The sequence below is a fragment of the Thunnus albacares genome, chromosome 11 (genome assembly GCF_914725855.1).
Source record: "Thunnus albacares chromosome 11, fThuAlb1.1, whole genome shotgun sequence".
NCBI classification, from domain to species: domain Eukaryota; kingdom Metazoa; phylum Chordata; class Actinopteri; order Scombriformes; family Scombridae; genus Thunnus; species Thunnus albacares.
Genome location: NC_058116.1, coordinates 9,271,355 through 9,296,274, shown reverse-complemented (window position 1 = coordinate 9,296,274; position 24,920 = coordinate 9,271,355). Strand labels below are relative to the sequence as shown.

Sequence of the window (24,920 nt, the reverse complement as noted above, 5' to 3'; positions counted from 1 at the left end):
TTTGCAGCATACACTCCCGCACAGGGTAGCGCAGGGCAGTGTAGGGCTGGCATCAATACGGTATTATCAGGCCCATCAGGTGACAGGGCTATTCTTAGAGTTTCCATATGCACCAAAGAGGGGGGAGATAGAGAGGGGAAAGAGAGCGGAGATGAGTGTGTGTGTGTGCGTGTGTGCGTCTGTGTGAATTAGAGAGAAAAAGAGTTAGTATAGTGACAGAGGAACTATGGGAAAGAAAGAGAGGAAAGTACACAGTTTAATGGGTTGAAGTGCACTGGATTAACCATTACCTATTTCGCTAAACCAAAGATTTTTTTTCCCAAGTTTATCTTAATACAACATCCACGCGCCAAATGAACGTTCAAAGAGATTAAATAGATTAAATCTTTTCCTCCTGATCATCAAGCGACCCCTTCTCAGAGCCACTATGCTGTAGAAGAAGAAGAAGGGGGATGAAATCCACAGTTCTTCTTCTAGGCAAAAACACATTTTAAAGTTCAGCCTAAACTAATATGAGACATCAGTAATGTGTGTTAGCCAAATCAGATCAAATCCATGAATGGAGAGGAAGAATAATGTACGCACAGCATGTGAGTATTGTAATAAAGGTGCCCTGTGGAGTTTGATTTTAAACAAACAAAAGTTATGTTCACATTGAGTGTTACTCACCATAACACATTGTGTGTATCCTTGCGGTCTAATGTAATTCTTTCCTCATAAACCATTTGCAAAGCTGATTTATATATCTCCATGTTTACTAGCTTGTAGTCTTTTTGTTCTCTGCCTTTGCTGGCACATTGCTATGCTTCGTTTTGCATGTAACCACCACCTGTACATCAGGCATAAAGTGAAACCATTAGCAAATTAGCCTTACCTGTGTGACATGTGCATCCTTGTGCATGTGACAAACCAAAGAGTAGCCCACTTATAATAAAAAACACTCCATAGGGATACTTGGGATTAAAAAAAAAAAAAACTCGGTACTTTTATGGTGCTCAGATGTGACAGCGACCACACAGAGTTTGATACAAATGCCTATATAAAGTTCACCACTTATGTGAAAGCAAATGTATGATTGATATTAGATGACCATGGGCTGACACAGAGGTAGAGTAACAGCTCTGTATGTTCAGAAAGAATGCCAACAAGAATTTCTAGCTTGTGCTGCTATGAGAATGCACACATACGCTATGAAATGCTGCATTAATAAAAACCAAACAAGGAAAAAAATACCTGTCAAGTCTGTCAAAATGCAATTGAAATTATGAATACTATATATGTCAGAAGATTTATCAAAAGTATGATTTTGCTTTGTTTACAACTGAATATATTCTTGCCATGTTCCATCTGTATGGTGTATAGTTACCATAGGAGAGACACTCCTCATGCTCTGCTATTGAGAAATGTTGATCTGGTCATGTTCTGTATGAAATACCCATAAAGCACATGCTATCCTCTCACCTGGTCAACTGATAATGTGTTTGCTGTCGTTTAAAGGCACCAATTTTAGCTTTAAAAATAGTACAAAAGCTGAAGTTGTCTGTAACTACTCCCTGCATGCGCTTTTGGAACAGAGATATTTCTCTGAATATTTAAAATCTGAATTTCTAGCATGCAATAAAATGATATACTTTGAAAATTTGATGATTGGGTTGGCAACATACTTGGCGGTGGAAAAAGACGTACATACTGTATGCAAACGAGGCCTGCATCCTCACACACAGTCCGGTATTACACACAAGCAAACGCACGCATATAGAAAAACGCACATACACATACAGAGACAGAGAAAGGAGAGGAGGAGATTAATGTAATATGCTCCAGTAGACAGTGCTGTAGTGGCTTTGCTGTGGGGAGAATTTGCACTGAAACAGATCCATCAGAGCTACAGTGTTCTAGTCTGGATGGATGCCATTTGTATCTGAAGGCAGAACCTCCCCACCGCTATAACTCACAGCGCACGCACTTACATAAATACTGAAATGAAACGTGCTCTCTCAGACAAACTGCATGGCTAATACACTTTGATGTGGGACAGGAGAGAACAAGCAGCCAGCCTGGCACCCTAATACACACAGAAGTTACATAAAGTTCGTACATACACACATACATGCACACCAACTGTCACACACACACACACACACACACACAGGATGTGTGCTATACACAGAAACGTTAATGGAAGTACACTCTTCCTATTTCTTGCTCTCTGAAACATGCACATGCAGTAGTAGCACAAATAAACATCCCACCCTGCCGTGAGAGTGCTCCACCTTTGCACCGCACTATAATACTTTTCACTCAGCTTATACACACAGCTAAACTAAGCTAATCCACATGGGTGCAGTACACTTCACTGGAGATTTTCTACTGAGAAATGGAAAGTGACCGACCAAAAGAGCAGGTAACATGATGGGAAAAACTATCTAGCCACATAAATCCCACCACATCCAGCTGTATAACGGACATGGTCAAGTAATACTAATACTAAGCTGAGACAGCTCAAAAAATGGACAAAACACAAGCAAATTAAGGAATACGTTCACAAATTTAAATGTACTTCAAATACAGAAAACCCAAACAAATACATAAACGCTGTAAATTGCATATCATAAAACAAAACTGACTTACAACACAAAGTAAAAATCCAGGAGACACTAAAGCACTCTCAGATGCACAGTTTAGTGCTGGAAAACCAGCTTTGTTTTTGAGTTTCAACGTTATGACTGCATGATACTGGTATTACTGAATATACTGACTACAGATGAATCTGGCGGCTGATTTATGTGCTGCGCTCTCCAATCTGTCGCCGCCATTGCTGACAGTGAAAGCAGAGATGTTTGTGTTAATCACGATATGAAGTCACTTCCCCTGACAGATGAAGGTGGTCTGTGTGAATATGGAAGTTATACAGTCTTAAAACACTAGTGTAACATTTGTTACACAGGCTTTGGGGGGAAAAAAATAATATTAACATCCATAGTCTGGATGTGATAGTGCTGTGTGGAGTAGTTAATTAAACCCAACAGGGATTACCTCTAGTTTATGATTTAAATCAGACTCTCTTCAACCTCAGCATGAACAAAATACCAATATTTTTAACCAACAGCATCCCTGTGGAGGTGTGCTTCACCTGCAAAATGTCACTGAAAGAGATGCAAAACATACATTTTTAAAACTCAATTCAGCTCAAATTACAAAATGACACTCGCTGTCACATCATTAATTGAAATTACCTGCTGTTTGTGGCAGTGCGACGCTGTACCGTCAGTGTTTTAACAGAGTGTGTGAGCGTTTTGGCAGCTGTCATTCCGGGAGCCTTCGCCAGCAGCCTATCAAAGCTACATTAATCAAAAGTGCCTGGATTGGCCCTGATCTCAACCCTCTGGATTGGCTCAGGAAATCCTGAGTTTCACTTTTATCCAAACTTTTATCATTGTGTCTTTCGTTAAACAGATTACTACTACACTACTCCAGTTGAGGGTGCACCTCAACATGCACAATACCCAGATTATCCCAGATTTAATCATATTCCGGATATGATATTTGTATAGAACATAAATAGTCTAATTTGGTTATTCATTTGCCAGCAGTTTTGATTAATGATATGACAGCGAGTGTCAGCCCCCAGTGGAGTGTCCATGTAAAGAGTCCGCCTGTAGACTCCTGAAAGCAGTGTTGCTACTGTGCAGTTCATCTCCCAGCATTGGCTAAGCATGGTCATTCCAAACTGTGATTGGTTGGTGGATGGACAGTTTAAAGGTCTACATGCACACTAAAATGTTTAAAGACTGTCTCATTCTTTCCGTCTCACACACAAGGGTGCAATCTTTTTTTTTTTTTTTTTTTTACAATTTTCACCAATTCATGAGCAAGTAACAGGTGTCTGAGACTGTTGGTCACAGCTACTGTATCCACCAGTTTGTGTTTATACCTCTGTCTTCTCTACAAACGTCTCTCTCAGCCATGAACGCGCCATTTCTTCACCCACACCCCTTCCTTTTTTTGGGGGAGGGGGGGTGTATTTGGGAAAATTGTTTAGAGCTGTAGTAGTTGATGAGGATAACACGAGTCCTGACCAAAATGTCCTACTTGGACTAATGGGTGCCTTAGTAGCCTACATTTTCTAGTTGCCAACAGTCAGCGGTGATAAATCAGATGTCTGAGCCAAACACCCCCTTCCTCTGCTGTGATGGATGACGGAGAGACAAAGTTGATTCAAGTCAAATGGGCCATAAAAAACAATTAGCTATAATTAATTCTGTATTTTTTCAACTAAAATAAAAACATAAATATGCCACAATAAAACAGGTTGCAAATAACATGGAGGGCCGAGAAAAATTTATTGCGCTTATACGAGTAACTGTTTGCTACTGTACGAGCATGCCAGGAATAAAATCAATGTTTAAATAATTTCATAGTAATTTCAGTATCGTCCAAAGCCAAAAATTCTAATTGAATTATAGCCCCGACCTGCACATCTAACAGTTTTTTTTCCTCCAGCAGCTCCTCAAGCCTGGTTTTTGACTCTCATTCCCTCATCAGTTTTGCGATACTGTTCAACTAATCTGCTAGTTTATTGGAAAAAAAAACACACGCTTGCAGAAAACAGCCTGACGAGGAGATTTCATTTCAGAAGCCATCAGAGATATTTGGAGGATATTTGGATTCAATCAGTAAAAGGAAAGCCTACGTCTTGATTTAAGGTTCAAAATAAACTGTTTTGTTTTGTTTGTTTTCTCTCATTAAAATTGTTACTCATTTCAGGAATTCTGACATTTTTTTTCCATTTTCAACCCTTCTGGTTGTACGTTACTACCCTGCACAGGACCCACAGGACTGAGTTTGTGCAGCATGCCTGTTCATACATGTGTAAACATGTGCACGTGCATTGATAAGTTATTGTTGCTGTGTGTCAGCACTCCTGCTGACTAGATCTCATTTTATGCTGCTGTAATCACTGTAACCACTCAATGAGCAAACATAGAGAGTGCTCCCCAGCTCCATCAAGACAATAAAAGAATATATAGTAATGGTAATCAAATTTATATGCATGATGCTCAAGCTGGTTGAATAAGGCATACTAATTATTTTATAACACAAGACATGCTCACAACCCAGGAGGACTGAAATTAACATAACTCAGACTGAAAATTACATAATCTCAGTTATGGACAAAGTTCTCTTTAGATACTAATGTCTCTGTTACATTGTAATTTTACATAGACTTAATTTTTAGACTTAAAGCTATGTTGGCCACCGTAGACCCTTTTAATTCTTTAACTATTATGCAGAGTGAATGCTGTTCACAAGTTGGGACAGAGAGCCACCAGGACCAGGATTTAAAAACCACATGGTCTATACAACTGCAGAGCACACAGTACTTAAAATGTAGTTTTCAAAATTCAAAAAGCTTTGTCTACTAACACGTCTTTCAAATAAGTCAGTCTAACTTGATCAAACACAGTATGATTACAGTCACCACTGAGGAATAAATTGAGGCTTGTGCCCTGAATACGTGTACAGTTTTGTTACTGAATTTTGTGACTTTTTAGTCTCCTTTAGTGATCTTTTTTTTTCCCCAAAAAAGAGCCTTGCATCACATCCTATGACTTTCTGAGCTGGCATCAGCAACCTTCCTGTCAGTGAACCCATCAACTGCCTGTGTGTCTATGAAATATTATACGTATACAGTATGTGGGTATACAGGTTGATGCACTGAACCACACTGATACTTTCATTTTCTGACACGCTATAACAATATGACGATGCTATTCAATTTTTTCTTCAAAAACTTTTCCTCCACACACACACACACACTCAAACACACATGAAGAATAATGATTAATTTGATTGCTGCTGTACTGTGATGCTAACGTAAGTAATAATGGTTTAACTGGAACACCACAAAATACATGATGCACATGGCTCTTACTTTAAAAGAAACCCATCACTTCCTTACTGTTACTTAAGAGGCAGCTCCACTGTGCCTCCATACCCACAACAGGCAGCGAAAGTGCTTCCTGCTCCATGTTCTAAAGAGGGAGGGGGGGTGGGGGGCGGCTAAAACCATTATAAATTTAACAGGACAGAGTGCAAGCAACAGCTGCTGTACTGTATTCAACTGTGCCAGGGCAGCACAGCCCCACCACACACACGTGCACGCAAACATATATGCACACATACGCTCATTCACTAACAAACTCGTGAGTGCTGTATTACAAAGCTTTATATGTATTTTGAGTGCTTGCAGTGGACAGCAGTTCCTTATGGAATACTGGTAAAGCATCAGGCTACAACACAGAGCTCCATTCAAACTTAAAGGCAGTAGAAGTAGCAAGGAGCATGGAAATAAAACTATGGTAATACATTTAGATTTTAGCTGCGAGTCATACACACACACCTATATATACTGTACACTCACAATTATTGACCCAGACTAATTACACCTTTTCACATTTCCCAAGTACAAACAAGTCTAGACTTCACTCTAGGTGGAAAACAATGGCACTCCAATTAGAAGTGAAAACGAGAGCTGTGGGTTTGTGTGAGTGCATGCACAAACATATGCAAGTGTGTATGTGTGTGTGTGTGTGTGTGTGTGTGTGTGTGTGTGTGTGTGTGTGTGTTTGTGAGTAATATGTTGTGGGAGAAGGCTTTTGTTCCTGTACAGGATACTCTGGGTGAGAGTGGACTCAACAAAAGCATCAAGGTGTTGAATGAATCCCAGGTGAACACAGGTGGTTCACAACAATAATACACAGGTGGAATGAAAAACGATTCCTTGGACACAGGATCACACGCACACACGCACGCGCGCACACACACAAACACACACACAAAGGTCAACATAGACTGTACACACAGTATCCTGTATTTCACAGGTTTCATTAAAACACCCCTAACAGTTTGATTTCCTGCTCGTCAGCATTTCCTCTGTACACACATGCACACACATAGCACCTGCAATACCTGTAGCTAGCCTTTTGCTGTGACAGCATGGTTATCTCAGTGAATTAATTCACTGAGATAACCATACAGGGGATTTACTCTGCTGGTGGGAGACAGCCAAAATACAGGGGGAAAAAAAAAAACAAAAAGTAGTGTTCTGAGGACAGAGAGAATTCTTATAAAAAGAAAAATGCGATCATCATATCATCAAAGCACAACCTCACTGCTCATGTTTTCTGTGTGAGAGCAGGTGGGACTTCCAAGTCTGGACATGCTGTTGAGTTATCATCTACAGAGGTCATGTCTCCCCAGGCCGACTACAAACAAGCAGCTTTTAACAACTGCAACATCACTGATAGCAAAAAAAAGAAAGCTAGCACTGGCTTTTAAGCAGGGGCTGTTTCCTGGCTACTGTAAGGAGAATGTGGGACAGGGAGAGTGGGGAGAAACAAGACCAGGACAGCTTAAACGCTCTATAGGTTTGCACAGAAGCCCCCTTTTTCCTTAACATGTTTATCCACACACAATCACTCCCCAATTTCCATCACATGCATTGCATCAATAAATAACACTTTTCTAAGCCATGACAATTCCGTTATGAATATTTCACTGTAATGTTTTTAAAACATTACACGCTGCTGAATAGTTAATGCTTTTGCAGCCTGAACCGAGGCCTCCGCACAAAAAGCTATTTAACCCCCAAGAACATCCAGAGCAGAAACTGAAGTGACAGTTATCACTTGGCCCTCAAAATAAGTTTGAATGAAGTATTGTATGGTTTGGGTTTTATTATATAACGTGCCTCTTTTGCTCCTGGGAACTATGATCTTGTTTTGTAAAAGGACCCACAAGAGATTTAAAAAAAAAAACACTTTCCAACTGTGGCAACTGAAATTTTATGTCCCCGTCAGCCTACTTTCATGGTGGAAATAATCGAGCCATCGTAGTCATTTTTATGCCATGTTTCTGTGCATGTGTGATAAAAATGTATCCAATAAAAGAGCACATAATAAAGGTTCGGACAGGAACATGAAGTCACCCACACACACCCATCTGCATACATATAATGAAGCATGTAATTCAATTGGTTTTCTTTATTATGGAGGGTTTCTGAAACATGTTTCTGGGGTAAAAGATATGTGGTATCTCAGTCGCCACTGGTGTAGTTACATTTTTGACGTCAGCTACGGCATAACCTGTGTGCAATGTGCATTTCCATGTCTATATTTTTATTCTGAGGCTCTACCGGAATATCTTTGCATGATTTACTGTTAAAAAAACTCATTATTTATCTTATACTGACCCTTTCTGCAGACCCTCAGTCCAGCCTCTGTCTGAAACAGGCAGTTTTAGGGAGAGGGAAATGCTTTCAGGGAGCATTTTTACATACATTCATCTCAAGTTTTGGAACTTTGACTATGTTTAACAGATCAAACATCATAACAGTATATAAATGACAGAAAATCACAAAAAGCATGATATGTTCCCCTTGAATATTTTGTTTTGGACAGTAAATTTTTTGTTGCAGTCACCCAATTTTTGGGAGGAGTAGCAAGACTCTGGTGACAGTGCTGTGCATTTTTTGTATAATCGGCCACTTTGGCCACAAAAATGCTACATAAATTAACTTTATTGTTATTGTTATTATAGCTGTGTTCACTCCACTCCCAATAGTTTATCCTGCCAAGTATGAAATGGCTTTCTCACTGAGCTGAGAAGCTGCTTCGAAAGGACATGTAACACTTGGGTCAGTTTCATTTACAGCCATGTCAACGATGTCAACTATGACAGAAATGTTTCTGACTAAATACCCATCATCCCAGGCGATGGAGGCTTAGAACATCAACAAAACCACAAATCTTTTCTTCAGGTCCCATCTTCAAAGGAGGTTGTGGCATTTTCATGTAGTAAAGCTTCGAGCAAAGGCCGTATGTAGCACATCATATCTCCTGCCTTACATGTTGTCTTACACTATACATCATGTTGTCCCGCAGGACAATAAGAATGGGCCTGGACATAATGGCTGTCTATCTTCTGAGTGATATACTGAACCATAAAAGGGCCATGATCCTTCTCTTGCCATGACATAACATGGATAAACAGGCGAGCCTGAGACTTCAGACCGCACACACGACATATATCAGTCATAGTCATATTCACTATGTCAGAAATACATTTTGTTGCGTCAACTTTCAATTTGTGAGCATGACTTGACAGCATCTGACATATTTATGATGAAGGGTAGCGTCATGATAGAATTCTGAATTCACTCAAAAGACAATAAAAATTCACTTCCCCGTGCATTTTATATGGTTTTTATGTTGCAACATGCATTCAAACTACAACGAAAAACACTTGTTAATTGACAAAATGCACATCTGGCATCTCACTGCGCTGATGGCTTTTCTGCTTATGTTGGAGTTTTACCACAATGCCATTAACCCTCAGGTGTCCTGTCACCCACTTTCTCCTTTACCTTCAATTCCCAACAAATTGTGTTCAGTGGTCTGTTCCTCAATCTATTTATATCCCAGTACATTTAATAAGATCAGCTCAAAACACATATTAATAAAGAGAGTCTGAGGAGGCAGTTTTCTGAAGAGCTCAGCAACAAGGAGTGGCACCGTGCAGGGTGTGTATGACACAAGGACCTTGGTGCTTCGCTGAGTGTCCTTGTCAGTTACTCTTACGTTTCCTCACCATCAACGTTGCTGCCAACATCTCACATCAATGGGGTAATCAAATAAGGAGCGGTGCGAATCAGTAAATCTGACAACTGGATTTAGCCTGGACTGCACGGCTATGCCACAAACACAGCAATGTATACACTAAGATTGTTTGTAATGACATTAGATGACACCTCTGCGCATTATCTATGTTGAGGGGCCTTCATGGTGAAAAATTCAAATTTTTAATATCATTAGTAAGGAAACTAGAGTTGACTGAGTGCTCATTTCTGATCATCGGTGACAGATGTTTGCTTCAGCTACTGTAGTCATGGAAATATGAAAGAAAAAGAAAAACACATCACTCAGACAATGGTAAAAAAAAAAAAAAAAGCACCATTAACCTAACAAAATGAGATCAAATTTGATTAATGATGAGCAGTACAATATAAAACATACACACAGTGAGTGAGGCAAACTTGATAAACCTGCATGTTCCTCAGTCATTTTAAGACCATACACCACTCAAGCTAGTCTAATTTCATAATTTAATAATGAACACTTTTATCTTTGTGAAACAATTCTCTCCTGCACTACACTTAAGGGAGAGGGAAAAAAAGAACAGGATATTTTTCTTAAATGGAACTTTTCTGTCTGTCTGGAAAAAAAAAAAAAAAAAAAAAAAGACGTGATGACTTTCCTTTTTTTTTCTGATCAAGAAGATTCAGCAGTAGTCGGGGCTCAGCTTCCCTGTCAATGCTCATTGTGTTATAAAGTCTCAGATCTGACATATTTTGCTCTTGCTCTTTGCTCATTGATCCATGATTGATCCATGACTGTCGCACATCCCTATTCCGACTCTATTCTCACTGTCTCTCAAAAAGACTGCTGATTTGGTTAGCGAGAAATGCGTGCACCCCTCTGCTGTCGCAACCCTCTTTGTGTCGGTGTCGACAGAATCTAGAGTTACTGTGGAGATATTAGGAGACCTTTTCTTGCTGCCGTGGTGAGTTGGAGGTCATCGGGAGGACGTTTGGCCCCCATCAACCAAGACTTTGGCATGCAAAAGACCAGTCCTGCTCAGTCTAAAAGGATCAGATTTTACTGACAGGTCATTTTGGAGCAGGTCTAGGGGAGCCGATGTTGCCCTTACAGAGAAAAGTGATACAGCAGAGGAGGAGGAAAAGGAAATAAAGTGCATCACAAACAGATAGGAGGGAGATAAGGAGCCCACCACTGAGACCGTGGCGGATTAGACTGTTGGCTTAAAAAGGCATGGAAAGACCTCGAGGTAGCACTCAAATATCCAATGTTACGGTCAACTGCAAATACATATAAGAGCTTATACACACAAGCAGGAAAACCAAGAGAAATTAGTTTAATGGTTGACTTCATCTACAGTGTCTGTTGACATTTGACCTAGTATACATTATACAATATGTAGCATTACATGGCATAAGCCAAGCGTTGTAGATTTAAATTTTTATAGCAACAGAAAGGCCAGTGAACAATTAACATGTTGAATGTCCCAGGGAGACAGATGCAGCAGTCAGATTAATCAATCACAGGAGCTGATTTGAGAAAACAAGATGCCAATAAAAACATACCAGCACTCTAAAACAAACGCAAAACATTAAAGCCGTAGAATACGCTCAGTGTGACGAGAGAAAAAGAAAGCTCGATAAAATTCATGGCACCAAAACCATATTGTCTGGATCACGTCCCCATATGATTGCATTAATTATACCCTATCTTAAACCCACGTATGACACGCTCTACTGAACACATTCAACATGAGTTTCCTGTCATAGGTTAACCCCTGGGCATCGACATCTAGAGATTCAAGTGTGCAACTGTATATCAGTACACTTTACTGTCAAAGCACACAGTTACACAGAATTACATTTCACAAATATCAAATAAAGTTTAGTTTCAGTTCAGTTCTTCTTTGCTTTCTAATGATTTCTACTTCTCTATCGCATGGATTATCTTTAAAGGAATAGTTCGACATTTTAGCAAAATATGTTTCTTTGCTTTTTCTCTGAAAGTGAGTCCATATCTTTACGTTAAGTATGCGGTTGGAGCACGACGCCAAGCTTAGCATAAAGAATGGAAAAAGGAGAAACAGCCTGACTGGCTCTCTCCTAAGTGAAAGTGAAAAAAGTGAAATTTCTACCTCTCATGGGAGTTACTTGGTGTAACTGTTTCTTGACAAAACAGCTGGACACAGTGACACAACTTCATGAAGTGTTGTGGTTATACTGTGGTTACCCGGTTAGGTACCATCGTGCCTATACAGAGACCTCTACTAAAAACCTTTATCACTGACCACATCTGGCAACCCCCACTCTAGCCAGAGCTGCTGCAAAGAGAAACTTGGCGGCCAGATATACTGTTGTTTATCAAGAAATAGTTACACCACATAACTCCCCCTACAGTAAAACCATAAATTGTCATTTTTGTCATTTCTGTAAATCTTCTATCTTGTTAGTTAGTGAGCTACAGAGATGCCAAACTAACTCTTTAACTAACTCAGCTGACTACATCCTGACTGCATGCAACTCACATTCCTGGTGGATTACTTTATAACATGTACACCGTATTCCACTGTTTATCTCGCGGTCGTTGCGACCAAAGATAAAACAGTCGCCGCTGTAATAACTTTATAGAGTTGTAAAATCCTGTCTGTGAGTATTACAAACCACTGCGCTGTGTTTTGGCTTCTGATAAACCTTTAAATGCATTAATCTGTGACTCCAACTCAACTTCCTGGATCGTATTTCATTGTCTCACCGGTACCTCGAACATCACGCCACCGCAGCAGCTCCTTGTACTGTTTTAACACATGGCAGTTCTGAACGCAGCCTAACACACAGACTGACATGATTCTCATCTCACTCTCAGGGGGGAAAAAAAAGCAAATAAGCATATTTCCCAAGTGTTGAATTTTGAATTATTACTTTAGGATTTGTCAGTTAGTTGGATACATGTTGTAATTGTCATTTTAACATTAACATCAGGAAAAAAAATCTCATCAGAGCCAAGCAGGAGCCCACCTGCATTCTGGTGAGAATAAAGGTTTCAAAGCTACGTTGGAAAATGCAGATCGACTAAAATGTGGATTTAACCACATTTTTAGCTGTCAATCTGAAAGGATAATTAATGAGACATGACTGGACTGTGTCATGTGATGCAAAGCAAAGCACTGTCAGGCATTTATTATCTTGAGTGCGGAGATTCGTCAGCTCTGAGAACTTCAAGAAACCGTCCTGTGACAACTTTAATTTACCTGCAGAGCCATTCATATGCTATGACATTTCACAAGTGATTGCTTCTCTCCCCAGTGTATCCATCACTGTTTTACGCCGGTGATTTAGGAGGACTAAACTTCATTATGAGAGGGTTTCAACATGTATGTGATAGCAGCATTTTCCCACAACTGTATCAGTAGCAGAGTTTAAACACAGTTCTCGCTTTACACAGACAGGGCAGTGACCTTTGTTAGCTGCTCTTTGCTTCATTGATCATTGACAAAAGCCTCCATCATAGTCTGTCATAGTTCCATACATAGATTTTCACTATTCACACATGCGGCTACATTCAGGAGCACGTCCGTTTTGCACCTTTTCACACATGCCATGGCAATGCCGGAATAGCTGAGGCGAGGGAAGAGGGGATGGTAGGTTGTGTGCGTAGCGAGTAAGAGCAAGTGTGTGATGGTGGCTTCCAGACCAGAGCAGGGAGTATAAAGTTATCAGTATAATGTTAGCTGTGAACATCAGTGCCATGTGTGTAGAGTTTAGGCTTTTTTGTCAGTGAATAAATGCTCCTACTGTAGCTACATTTAGAGATGTTTCTTGCGGAGCGGCATGTCTGCCCGCTGAGCCCCGTTAATCAGCAGGAGAGACGAGTGAATTTTAAATCCTTAATTACAAACCGGTTTGCCGTCTCTTTTCCACGGATGTGACACCCCGCATCTCCGTTCTCCTTCTCGCCTGCTCACCAAAACTTTGCTCTGCTCTCCATAAGTTAACATTATGGATATGATTTGGATTGTTACATGAATAGAAAAAGAGTGTGAACGTTTTATTTAAAATATTTAAACATTCAAAAAAATAGTTTTTATGTGCTTGTCCATGCAATGTTACTGCTTTCATTCACAACACAGCCATGCCGGCATTTTCCCTGAAATGTTCTTGAGGTGGGAAATCAGCGGTACAGATTTCCCTGAATATGAACCCCATTCACACATGAGACCACGCAGGAATTGTTCTTGAACGTTTCAGGGATGGAGTGCATGCGTGAAAGGGGCTATAGACTCCTCTCCTTGTCAATCTGCTGTGTGATTCTCAGCAGCAGCAGCAGTAGGAGAAAGTCTCTCTTCACCTTTCCTGTCTCATTCATTTACCTCCAAAAAAAGGCTGCCTCCTCTGTCTCTACTGGGAAAACTAAACGCCTATCTCTTACCCCTCCACCCCTCTGTTTCTAAATTTAACACTCTTAATATAAACAGAGAGGATAGCTTACTTATTATTCTACCTTTAAACCGCATTGTTCTTTCATCTCAATTTAGTTACAATTTACTTGTAAGTGGATTGTGCATTATTCCATGAATGAAACATTCAATATGAGGTAAGAGTATCTTACAATTCAGTACATCTAGAGTAGAATATTATAGACTAGTATTTCCCAGTGTGAGTGCTTAAATGGTTGCTCCCCTATTGATCTCCTTGGAAACAGTGAGGCGGTTATATCACAAAGATGAATAGCATGGGGAGGTCAGACAGTTAGGTCAGCATTGTAATGTTATATTCTGTTTTCGGTACTTAGGAGGTTTTGAACCAGACCACCAAGTGGTCATCAATTACAGTGACTATAAGGAGAAATACTTAGAAGGATGGATGGTTTTGTTTTTTAGCTTTGTTTCACCATATACACGGCTGAGCTAAGCTGTCGTCATGAATTTCTCCTTGTTATGTGTATAAAATTAATTTAACAGTTTAACTAACAAATAAATGATCAAATTTCTTATATGCTGAAAGATAACTATAGCCGTGTGTCGGGCCTTTCAAGTTGACTACAAATCAAAATCACAAATCATAATTGTTTCAAACCTTAACCATCTATTGCCTAATTCTACAGATCTGATTGGTGGAGCTCGTTGGCGGTGGTGTACAACCTGAAGCACCGCCTGAGACGCTCAGCTCAGGGCGAGCAAAACAAAACAAAGCAAAGAAAAGCTAATCGGTTTAAATTGATTTGAACTTTTGTTTGATGTGTTTCCTGCAGCAGGAAGACAATATTTTCTGCAGTTTACACTGAATGCAGTCGTCTTGTTGCAAATACATCTCAGCAAATTTGAGAAAACTGAAGAAAACATCATTTGATTGGGTTTTTTTTTCCTTTGAGTTACTCCGAATGTAAGAGAAATAATTAATTTCTATTTTTCATTTTAAAATGAAATTTTAATTTTTTCACATTTTTCACATTTTTGAATTGTCAAAATAATACAAATGAATTTCCTAATTTCCGTTGTTTTCTAAGTAGTTGTAAATTTAAGAAAATGTTTAAAAGATAATAATCAGGCTAATATGTACAAAGTATTGAACCCTCAGTATTGGAGAATGTAGATTCTTTTGGGCAGGTCTGCAATTTGAACCTAATTTGAGCTCAACTAAGTTCACTGCTCTTAACTGCACAGAGATATTAACCCTTTATGTCTAAGGGATGCAATTTGCATGATGTGTGTGCACATCACACACACACTGTAAAAAATCAGTGGAACCTACCCTTTAAAGATGGCTGTTTCTGCGCAATCTGTTAAGGATAAGCAGTGAAGCACTTTGAAAGCATAGAAAAAGGCACTCCTTATAACTTGATCTTGGTCCAAAATAATCAAATTTGTGACTTTTTCTCCAGTAAAAGTAACCCAGTAAATCTTTTTTTACAACATCCACACCTGTGTGTACACCAGAGGGATGCAGAAAAAAGTCTTCTTCTTTCTTTCCCAAAGACATACAGAAATTACAACTTAATATCAACCAGTTCCTGTCATAAAACATACTGATGCTTCGTCATCTGAACAATTACAATCAGAAAAACAATAAGAGTGATACAATCGGTGAAAATGGGTTTTGTTCGTTTGGCACTATCAACACATTTTTTGATGTTACCAAGGCTCAGAATGTCCCATTAACATGGTTTTTTATATCTATCTATATATTTGTGCTGTATTGAACACTTCTGGATACAAAAGTTACAACATTAAAAATTTGGGGGGGTTCCATAAAAAGTCTCTTAGAGCATGGTTAGCACTGCTCACATGCAAAACTATTTCTGAAGAGCCTAACTTGTCCCAACAAAAAACAAGAACATATGGTATGCCTGGGAGACATATATAGTGATTATGCCATAAGCCTATAAAGGCTGAAGTAATTTAATACAAGCAAAACCGTGCTAGGATTCAAAGGGTTAAATACACATTCCCATGAGTTTGTATGACTCTGGATAAGAAGAAAAACTGAAAAAAACCCTTTAAAGAAAACCAAAGCTCTCAGGTTCCTTTATTATTTGGAAAATGACACAATCAAAGCTACGAGTGTTTATATAACCACATTCTGCTCAGCTGTTCCTCCCCTGCATTTACGCTCCCTGCTTTAAAGTCATATTGTTCTATGCGGCCCCTCTTTCCTGAGATCTTTTAAATCAATAATAGGCGATCAGTCACACACTCGTCATGAATCATAAATTAGTCATGAAACAAAATAACACAGTCCTGTGCTGATCAGATCTATTGAGGGAGGGCCCGGGAGGTGAAGAAGAAAACGAGCAACAGATTCACTGTAAGCTGAGGTCTGAGAGTGTCAGACAGTAAAATTACTCAGCAAAAAGGGATTTCGCTTTCACACAGACCAGAGGCCTTGGTTGTTGCCTGAGCGAGGTATTGTGGAAGAACCTTGGCCAGACCTCTCTCTTTCTCACTCTCTCATCGCTGAGCTGTACGGAGTATAACACACTCCCACATTCACACTGAAAACCGTCCTAGCGTAGGGAGGTTGCAACAGGCGCAGGAACCATCATTAAAGCACCATATAAACCCTTAATGATGCAGCAAAGAAAAACATCCATTACACTGAGGAGCTTCCAACAACAGCAGTCACCAGAGACGACCAGATATATTCAGAAAATGGCGCGGCACAAATGTGCGTCAAAATGACTTTGTGTTTGTGAACAAAAGGCACAAAACCCGTCCCCTGCTGTTGTTACAGAATAATCATGGGTGTCTTTATCAATAATTATTACTCTACGTTATTTTAATAACCATTTTTTTGTCATTTTCATGAATGTAATTTTTTCTCTAGATATTTTTTGCAATGTGTTCATTCTTTGTCTGAGGCCATTTAGGTAGAATAAAGGATAATTCACCTTTCTTTTCCCCGTCACCTCTCTTGTGACTTGTGCAAGTCCAGTCGGAGTTATTTTTACACCCGGTCTTCAGAGGTGGAGAATTTTCCATGCAAAACACACATGCAATTAGGACAAAGGTGCACGTTGCAAAAACCAGCGCGAATGACACACTAACGTTGGACTCTATACCACCTTGTCTATCTATCCTATCCTTCCCTATCCTATCCTGTCCTTGTCTATCCTACTTCCTCCTTCTACTTTGTTCTTTCAGCTCCTCCAACACTTGCACGGCTGCAAGACAGAAGGCAGAGCCAAGACAAGCAATCACAGTCCTACTCCCAAATGGCCCCCGTGAGATCATAATTAACAGATATTGTAGCATTTCTCACATGTCTTAAAAAAAAAAACAAGTCAATATTATCATTTTTGAAAAAAGCGTGTAGAACAAGAGTAACATATCGGCCAATTTCGGTGACAAACTTCCTACTGTCGCCGTCTGCAAATAGCTACATTAATTTATCCTCACATCACATCTGGTGATATTTCTGTCTCTCTTTTAAATACTGTACACTTATATATGTTAATGTATTGATGTGATGTGTTTTAATGTATGTTTTAAGTAAACCAGTGAACATAAAGAAAAGTCTGAGTTGGGGTGATTCTATTGAGCGGGTCACAAAAGGCAGCCATGATGTTTAGCCAGCATCAGTGGATCAAGACTGTTGCTTTACAAGCAGTTCTGGCAAAGTGACTATTCTTATTATTCTCTATTCTATTAGTTTTTATCAAAGAGCGATTCTTACATCACATGTTAGGTAAGGTGTTAAGGCGTGACTGCGGACTAACTTGCTATGAGCTGTGTAAGTCTGTCAAGACACAGCTGACGGATCACTAGTACTTCAAACTATACTTCACAGGAACGTAAGAAGAATGTAAGAAGGAGAAGAGAAGAGAAGAGAGGAGAAGAGAAGGAGGATAGAAGAGTCTGGTGTCACTGTAGATCCACTTCCATGCATCAATCTACTTGGCTTTCTTACTTGGCCTCGAAAAAGGTTCATATTTTATGCAGGACATATAATATGAAATAAATTCCAGAAGCATTGCATACATAATGAAATCACCTCCTTCTCCTCTTCGGCATGCAGCTGCATAAAAAATAATTGGGAACCATGTACACACATGCAAACATGCTCTCTCTCTCTCTCTCTCTCTCTCACACACACACACACACACACACACACACACACACACACACTACAAAGTGTGACCTTCAGGTTTGATCATCTGCAATGCAGTGATTAGTTTTATTGATGTGGAAGCAGACTGCATCGATAAGACTTTTCCCCTGCTCATATGGAGTTCACATCATCTCCATGTGCTTCTTTATGTGTCGCAAAACTCTTCGTGTATCAATAATACCACACTGTGAATCAATCAAGAAAATATGTCCTGTGTTTAAACTGTCTACATGTCATGACATCTATTCTTCTATACCAGTTTAAAACTAATTGTCAAGGCTCTATCCGATAGCTCACCAAACTCTCTGCTGGGACTCACCATTCTGTACTTCAGCCTTTATTGCCTTGCGTACACGTCGCTCCACAATCTTAGCAAAAGATGTTGTCTCCATTTTTGGCTGCAACAGTCTATACTTTTATCTAGCTTTTTTTTTTTTTTCAATTATATTTAATAATGGAGTTAAGAGGATTTAGAACCAACATATCCTCCACATTGTTGCTCAGGTTTTCACACCCCTGCCATGATGTCCCGCAGAGCTCGGCGCAACCTTTTAACCCTCACTCACATATATACACACACACACTCGCGCACACACATACCTTGCCTGTCGCCTACTTGTAAAGACGCCGTCACCATCTCCCCACTAGAACCTTCCAACATGCAGATAACCGTATCCCACAGATAGTACTGACACTTTCTCAGCTGGCTTGAGGTAACCTACCAGCAATGTCAAGTGCTGTCATGTCACAGCTAAATGGTGTTGGTGAAGCCTTGTTGGTGGCGGCATATAAGCTGCCTGTATGGCATGCAACAGCAGGCGAGACTGTGCACAAACAAAAGGTCTGAAAAATAGTGTGGGGCCGGTGAGTTGAGCTATACAGTGAGAAGTGTTTCAGCTTCCGGTCTGCCTGGTGCTGGATCTGCGTGCTCCCTGACACGCTGTACCTGAGTGCTTCGCTGTCTCTAGCCTGGTGTGTATAACTGAAATCAACTGGCCTTTCTGCGCAGAAAGCCGAGCACTCACCACCACAAACAGGTTACTTTGTCACTGCCCACCCCATCATCTCTCTCTCTCTCTCTCTCTCTCTCTCTCTCTGTCTGAATAAAGGACAGCCACAGGGGGGACCAGCCGAAAACTGTTGGAATTGAACTTCAAGATAGCAGTGTGCAAGAGGTGAAAACAAGTAGGAAAATAAGAACTTCAGAAAGGTCATCATAAAAATGTTGACAAAGCTATGTAAGTGCCCGGGAAAAAAAAAAAAAAGGTGAGGGGTGGGGAGGCAACAAAGTGCTGGGCTTGCCTGGTTTGATGAATGAGACGGAAGCTCTGGGGCTAATGTCATTTTTTTTTTTCCTTTCTTTTTTTTTTTTTTTTTTTTTTTTTTTACAGCAAAACTGTCTGGAAGTGTTCCACTCCTCCACAACATTGTAAACAAAAATGAATCTATACAGAGAGAGAGAGAGAGAGAAAGAGAGAGAGAGAGAGAGAGAGAGAGAGAGAAAGCGGGGGAAAGACAGAGGCAGCAGCAGCACAATACTGCCTGCTGCACTGCAGCAAAAATCTACACAGCATACCGTAGCCACCACACAACCTCCAGCACTGCACAGAACAGACCCCTGAACGGAAGGGAGAGGAGTGATACACGGAGTGAGGGCTAAAACAGGAAAACATAACCAGACACACAAACCGTATTTAAGAATTCAGACAGCCAGAAACCAACCTGTGTTCATTCGCAACTGGTGAGGTAACTTTTTTTTGGGGGGGGCATTTTGCTTTTTATTTGACAGTCAATGTAGAGAGAGAGAGAGAGAGAGACAGGAATCATGGGAAGAGAGAGGTGTATGACATACAACAACAGTCCTTCAGACGGGAAGTGAACCACGGACATGGAGGTTATGTGGCCGTTAGGTTAACCTGGGTAACTCGGATACTGTTGTGATCATGTATACAGGAATATGAATGACCGTTTTGTTTCTCATGTTCCGTGTAAATGCTGTATCTTGAATATGATCAAAAACAAGTGAAGACTCCAAAACCATAATACTAATGTGCATGTACTCAGTGAAAATATGCATAGTGGAAAAATATGGAAGGAAAAAACAAAGAAAGAGAGAGAGAAACTCAACTGAAACCCTGCACACTAGCATCCTCTGAGTCCACAGAAAACACAACAAACCACAGATGATTTTCTATAATGGAGCCTCCCAGCCAAAGTATTTCACACAGTTGTACTTGTACAACTGGAGTGACGATAATCTTAAATCTTCAATCTTGAATGATTAGGCCAATTTCCACTTTTAATCAGGATTTAAAAAAAAGCCACCTTAAAGCCAGTGAGCCCCAACTCCTACTGTTACAGAGCTCTGTGATGACAAGATGGAGAGAAGTTCTCCTCTCAGCCAGCTGGCCGTGAGGCTCAGCTCCTCGAAGTTGGCATTCAGAACAGACACAGCCCTGCGTTTGAAATAAAAAAAGGGTGGTGTTGGTGGGGGGGGGGGGGGGGGTATGTTGTTTCAGGTACTAGTGAGACAATGAAATGTGATCCAGGAAGTCCTGTATGAGTAATACATCCGCGAGTTTGAAGGTTTATCAGATGCCAACACACTGTGCAGCAGTTTATGACATTATGAGGAAGGACTTGAGTGCTATTATCAGGAGTCGTTTTATCTTACATCACAATAATCATGAGGTACTTTGAACCGCCAGTGGAAATATGGCACTTCAAAGTAATCTATCAGTAATTTGTGCTCGCAGGAAATTAATTGGCCAATTCAGCGACTTGCTGGATGATGTCACATTGCAGGCCAGCAAAAGTTAAACCAGGGTCAACTTTATTTGTAAGAGGCCTCTTCACCCTTGCTGGGTCGATGGAGTGGCCTCATTCAAATGAATGACAAGGCTGTTATTGTGAATGCAGCCTAACAGTACACAGCCTCAGCAAAGACTCAACACAATCCGGACCAACCAGTGAACTTCAAAGCAATTTAGCACTGAGCAGACAATCCCAAGTGGCAGATTATCCTGGCACCGTGAGTGAATACAGACAGACAGACAAACTGAGAAAGACTGAGTGACCAAAACCTGGCCATTGAGACTGTGGACACAGAAAAAAACCTGGCAACCCAGAGAAAACAGAGAGAGAGAGAAAGGAGAAGAGAGAGCATCCTGTTCAGGTTGTTCTCTGAGGGAGCACAGTCAGATTATGGACAACAGTAATACATGAGCTACAGGCCAAGAGTGAGTCACGAAATCATCATAACAATCAGTCATAATCAAATCATTAAAATGTATTCTCAGCACAGGAAAGAAGCAGACCCAGCTGACTGCGCTCTTAGGGATGGAACAGGACACAATATTCACAGTTCAGTATGTACCTCGGTTTTGGGGTTACGGTTCAGTACAATTTCAGTACAGTAGAAAAAAACATTTTGGTCTTTAATTTTGAAAAATGCAAACATCCAACAATGGCTCATTGGCCAAAACTATTACTGAAACAGTTTAGTTGTGCTGCAGTGGAAACTATTACTGAAGCAGTTTAGTTGCTGCAGTGGAAAAAGGAAAACAACCTTTCTGTTTCTTGCAAGGAGTCAGGACACCTGCTGACAGCTGTTTATGCTGATTTATGGTCTAACTGTATATAAAGTAGTTGAAACTAGCTCCACTTCCAGCAGCTACGACAGTAACATGCTGCTCTAACACTGATGCTTCAGTATTAATTATCTAATGATGTCATATATGACACTATACGGGAAAATTTAAAGCCATGTTAAATGTCCATGTAACTGAAAATTGCAACTGCCTCATCGGAGCTGGATTTAGTCTCTTCCTTGTGTGTTTGATGTTTGTATCCCCTATCTGTTGTGTTTTATTTCTACTTAAACTGTAATTGCAATTGTGTTTTTGTTGCTGTTCTGAATGGCTTCACTCTAAGGTGGAGGGAAAAGCTGACCATCACAGAGAGGGGAGGGGATCGGAGAGACGTGGTATTACTACGGAGATAACAGTGCATATTTTATTAGTAGTGTTGCACTTGGTCAGTGTTATGGGTCTGTCGTTTGTTTATCTATTGGCAGCGACATTACAGTACTAACCAGGCTACCTTGGCTAAGCCGGCTAGCTTACATCAATAGAGACAGAGCGCAACGCGTCATGCTGATAACCACACCCACAGGAGGGGAAAACAATCAGCGCCATAATATGCAATCAAGGACTGAAATGCTAACAAAATGCCTGTAGCTAGCTAAAAACATTAGATTTCAGCATGTCAAAGGATTATTTTAGCACCCTACGTCTACCAGATAGGAAAAGGTAGTTTATAGCATATGCTGAAACCCGTCTCATTGTATACGCTAAGATGCAATACATAAATGCAAGGGCTGACATCACGTCTACAGTAGAGATAGCATAACTGTATAGCAAACTCCACCATATAACAGGCAGGCATAACACTTTTCACAGCTGATACGGCAACTACAGTTTCTAAACAAATCATTTCCCATTCAGGCTGTTTTTACAGTTAGTATTTCGGCCAAAGGCAGGTTAGCTATTCTGTGAAACATCTATTAAAAACATTACATACCTTTCAACTACATAGCTGTTCTGTTTTTACTTTCAACCAGTGTGTTCTCTGTGACTAGCAGTGTGTCCAGATATATATGTGTTGGAGGTTTTTGAGCTGCAGGCTGTCCGTGCAGCGCAGGTCGGGTTTGTCTCTTCCCCCAAAGGCACACAGTCCTGTAACATTATCCACGTTTGTCTTTGTAAGGACTCAGTTTTTCAATTCGGCAGCTTATAAAAACTTAGTTCTGGGTTCTTCACTCTGTTGGTAGTGCATCCCACCACACAGCAGCTCTTAGGCATTTTGAAGTGACAAGGAGGCGCCTTCAGTCAATACTAAGTCAATGGAGAGCAATGAATTGTTTTCCCCTCCGGGGTGGGCGGGACTTAATTGCGCTCTGTCTCTTTGAGCATGTTATAGCTAAGTGGTGCGCTGCCCAATGGACTTATTATGAAATGAATATATAATGCTGAACTGTTTTCCTGAATGGTTTTACAATTTATGGTACAAAGTGATCTATGTGAACTATGCATTTAAAACTCAAAACTTGATTCTCCAGCGTAAGAAAAGGTTTTTGCCATCTCATGTCAAAGTCAACCACACTGTTAGAGTTCCCCTGAAACAAAGAAATTGAATATTCATCAGTAATTCAGCGCAAATACTTTTAAAACACACCCAAAACTCCACCCATTTTATCCAAACTTAGAGACAACCTCAGAGGGATTTTCCCTCTGAGCTAGCCTCCAAAAACCTCATAAGCCAAGACAATTCTTATTAAGATGTCTCTTTTCTTTGTTTTTCAAACAAGTATATGAGTAAAACAAGATCCGTTGTTTTTGTGTTTCCACGTACAGTATTTTAATCTTGAAGTTTACGCTGCTAAAGATTTGAGTGAAGTCAGATTAAACTTTATTCGACATTCAGGTAAAATTACAAGAAACCAGCCGAAGCCTGAAATCTTCATTCAAACTGAGGCGTTGCTTGGAAGCAGATAGCGACGCTTGAAACTGGATTTCTGCCTACTTGTGGGCAACAGTCGGCCAACTAGGAGTTAAACCGAAAAGACTGTTTCCAGAGCAACTTGAAACGGCTTCACTCCTCTCTGCCAGTGGTTCAACACCACTGCACCGCAAAGACTCAAACCGGCCCATCAGAGGCCACAACGCACCAAGCTGTAGCCTACAGCCTGCCGCCAAAACAACACTAGACTTGCTGAGACGACATCTCCACAGCAACGAAACTCATCAACAGTAAGGCATACCATGGCTGCGTGATCAAGAGTTGATGTCGAATAAATTAAAAGACAATTTCTTTAGAGAAGTTTAATCACCTTTCCCTTAGCATTCCCCGTTGCACTATGTTGAGTCACACACTTTGAGCCACTATTTCTCAAGCTTTTTCTTTATTATTTTATTTTATTATCATTTATAGGCCTTATTATTCTTTTTATTTAATATCTTATGCTTTATCATTTATCCTCAAGACATTTAGCTATTAATAAATGTCTTCATTTATCCTAAGAAGTTGTTGTGTGATTTCTTTGAGCACAGTAAACAGAGGTCACTGTTGGGACAAGAACTTACGTTTATGAGACTGATTCATTAATTAAATTGAATAAGGGTTAGTGCTTCCTCCTGGCACTAACAAATTCTAACCAAAAAGGGAGGTGGTGCCAAGACGAGGTTATGTTTTATATTAATAAAAGTGTTAAACGTTACAACAGCTCTTTGTTTTAAAGCGGTACAACAGCAGAAAGCCATCACTTTAGCAATGTGCCTCTGGCTGTATGATTTGTAGTAACACGTACGGTGGCTCAATAACAAACACACACACACACACACCAATATGTTCAGTCTGGTGTGTTTGATAAAGGTTAAAGACGCTACATTCCTGTCATCAGAGCCACAGGGAATATGACCCAACTTTCGCGCCATATAGCACCAGTGACATGCTAATGCGACTGCATCATATCTCGCTCACAGATGATGGCCTGGAAACACATTTTTTTCCACATTATTATTACTGAAAGTACAAATAAACAGAACAGTGACAGTGTCCAAAATTTTAGAAATGATATATAATTGCTCCGACCAATCAA

General features: G+C 40.2%; 1 protein-coding gene across 6 annotated transcripts in view; it reads right to left on the bottom strand.

The window, feature by feature from the left end:
• fgf14 (fibroblast growth factor 14) overlaps positions 1-24,920 on the bottom strand; it is a 129,689-nt gene that overhangs the window by 80,250 nt on the left and 24,519 nt on the right. The window contains exon 1 of one of the 6 annotated variants that reach the window (XM_044365422.1): positions 18,582-18,795. The exons of the other annotated variants lie outside the window; for them this stretch is intronic. Coding sequence (XP_044221357.1) covers positions 18,582-18,654 — 73 coding nt within the window. The 5' untranslated portion in view covers positions 18,655-18,795. Of the gene's footprint in view, positions 1-18,581; positions 18,796-24,920 lie in introns of those variants that run through there. 6 annotated transcript variants of the gene reach the window in all.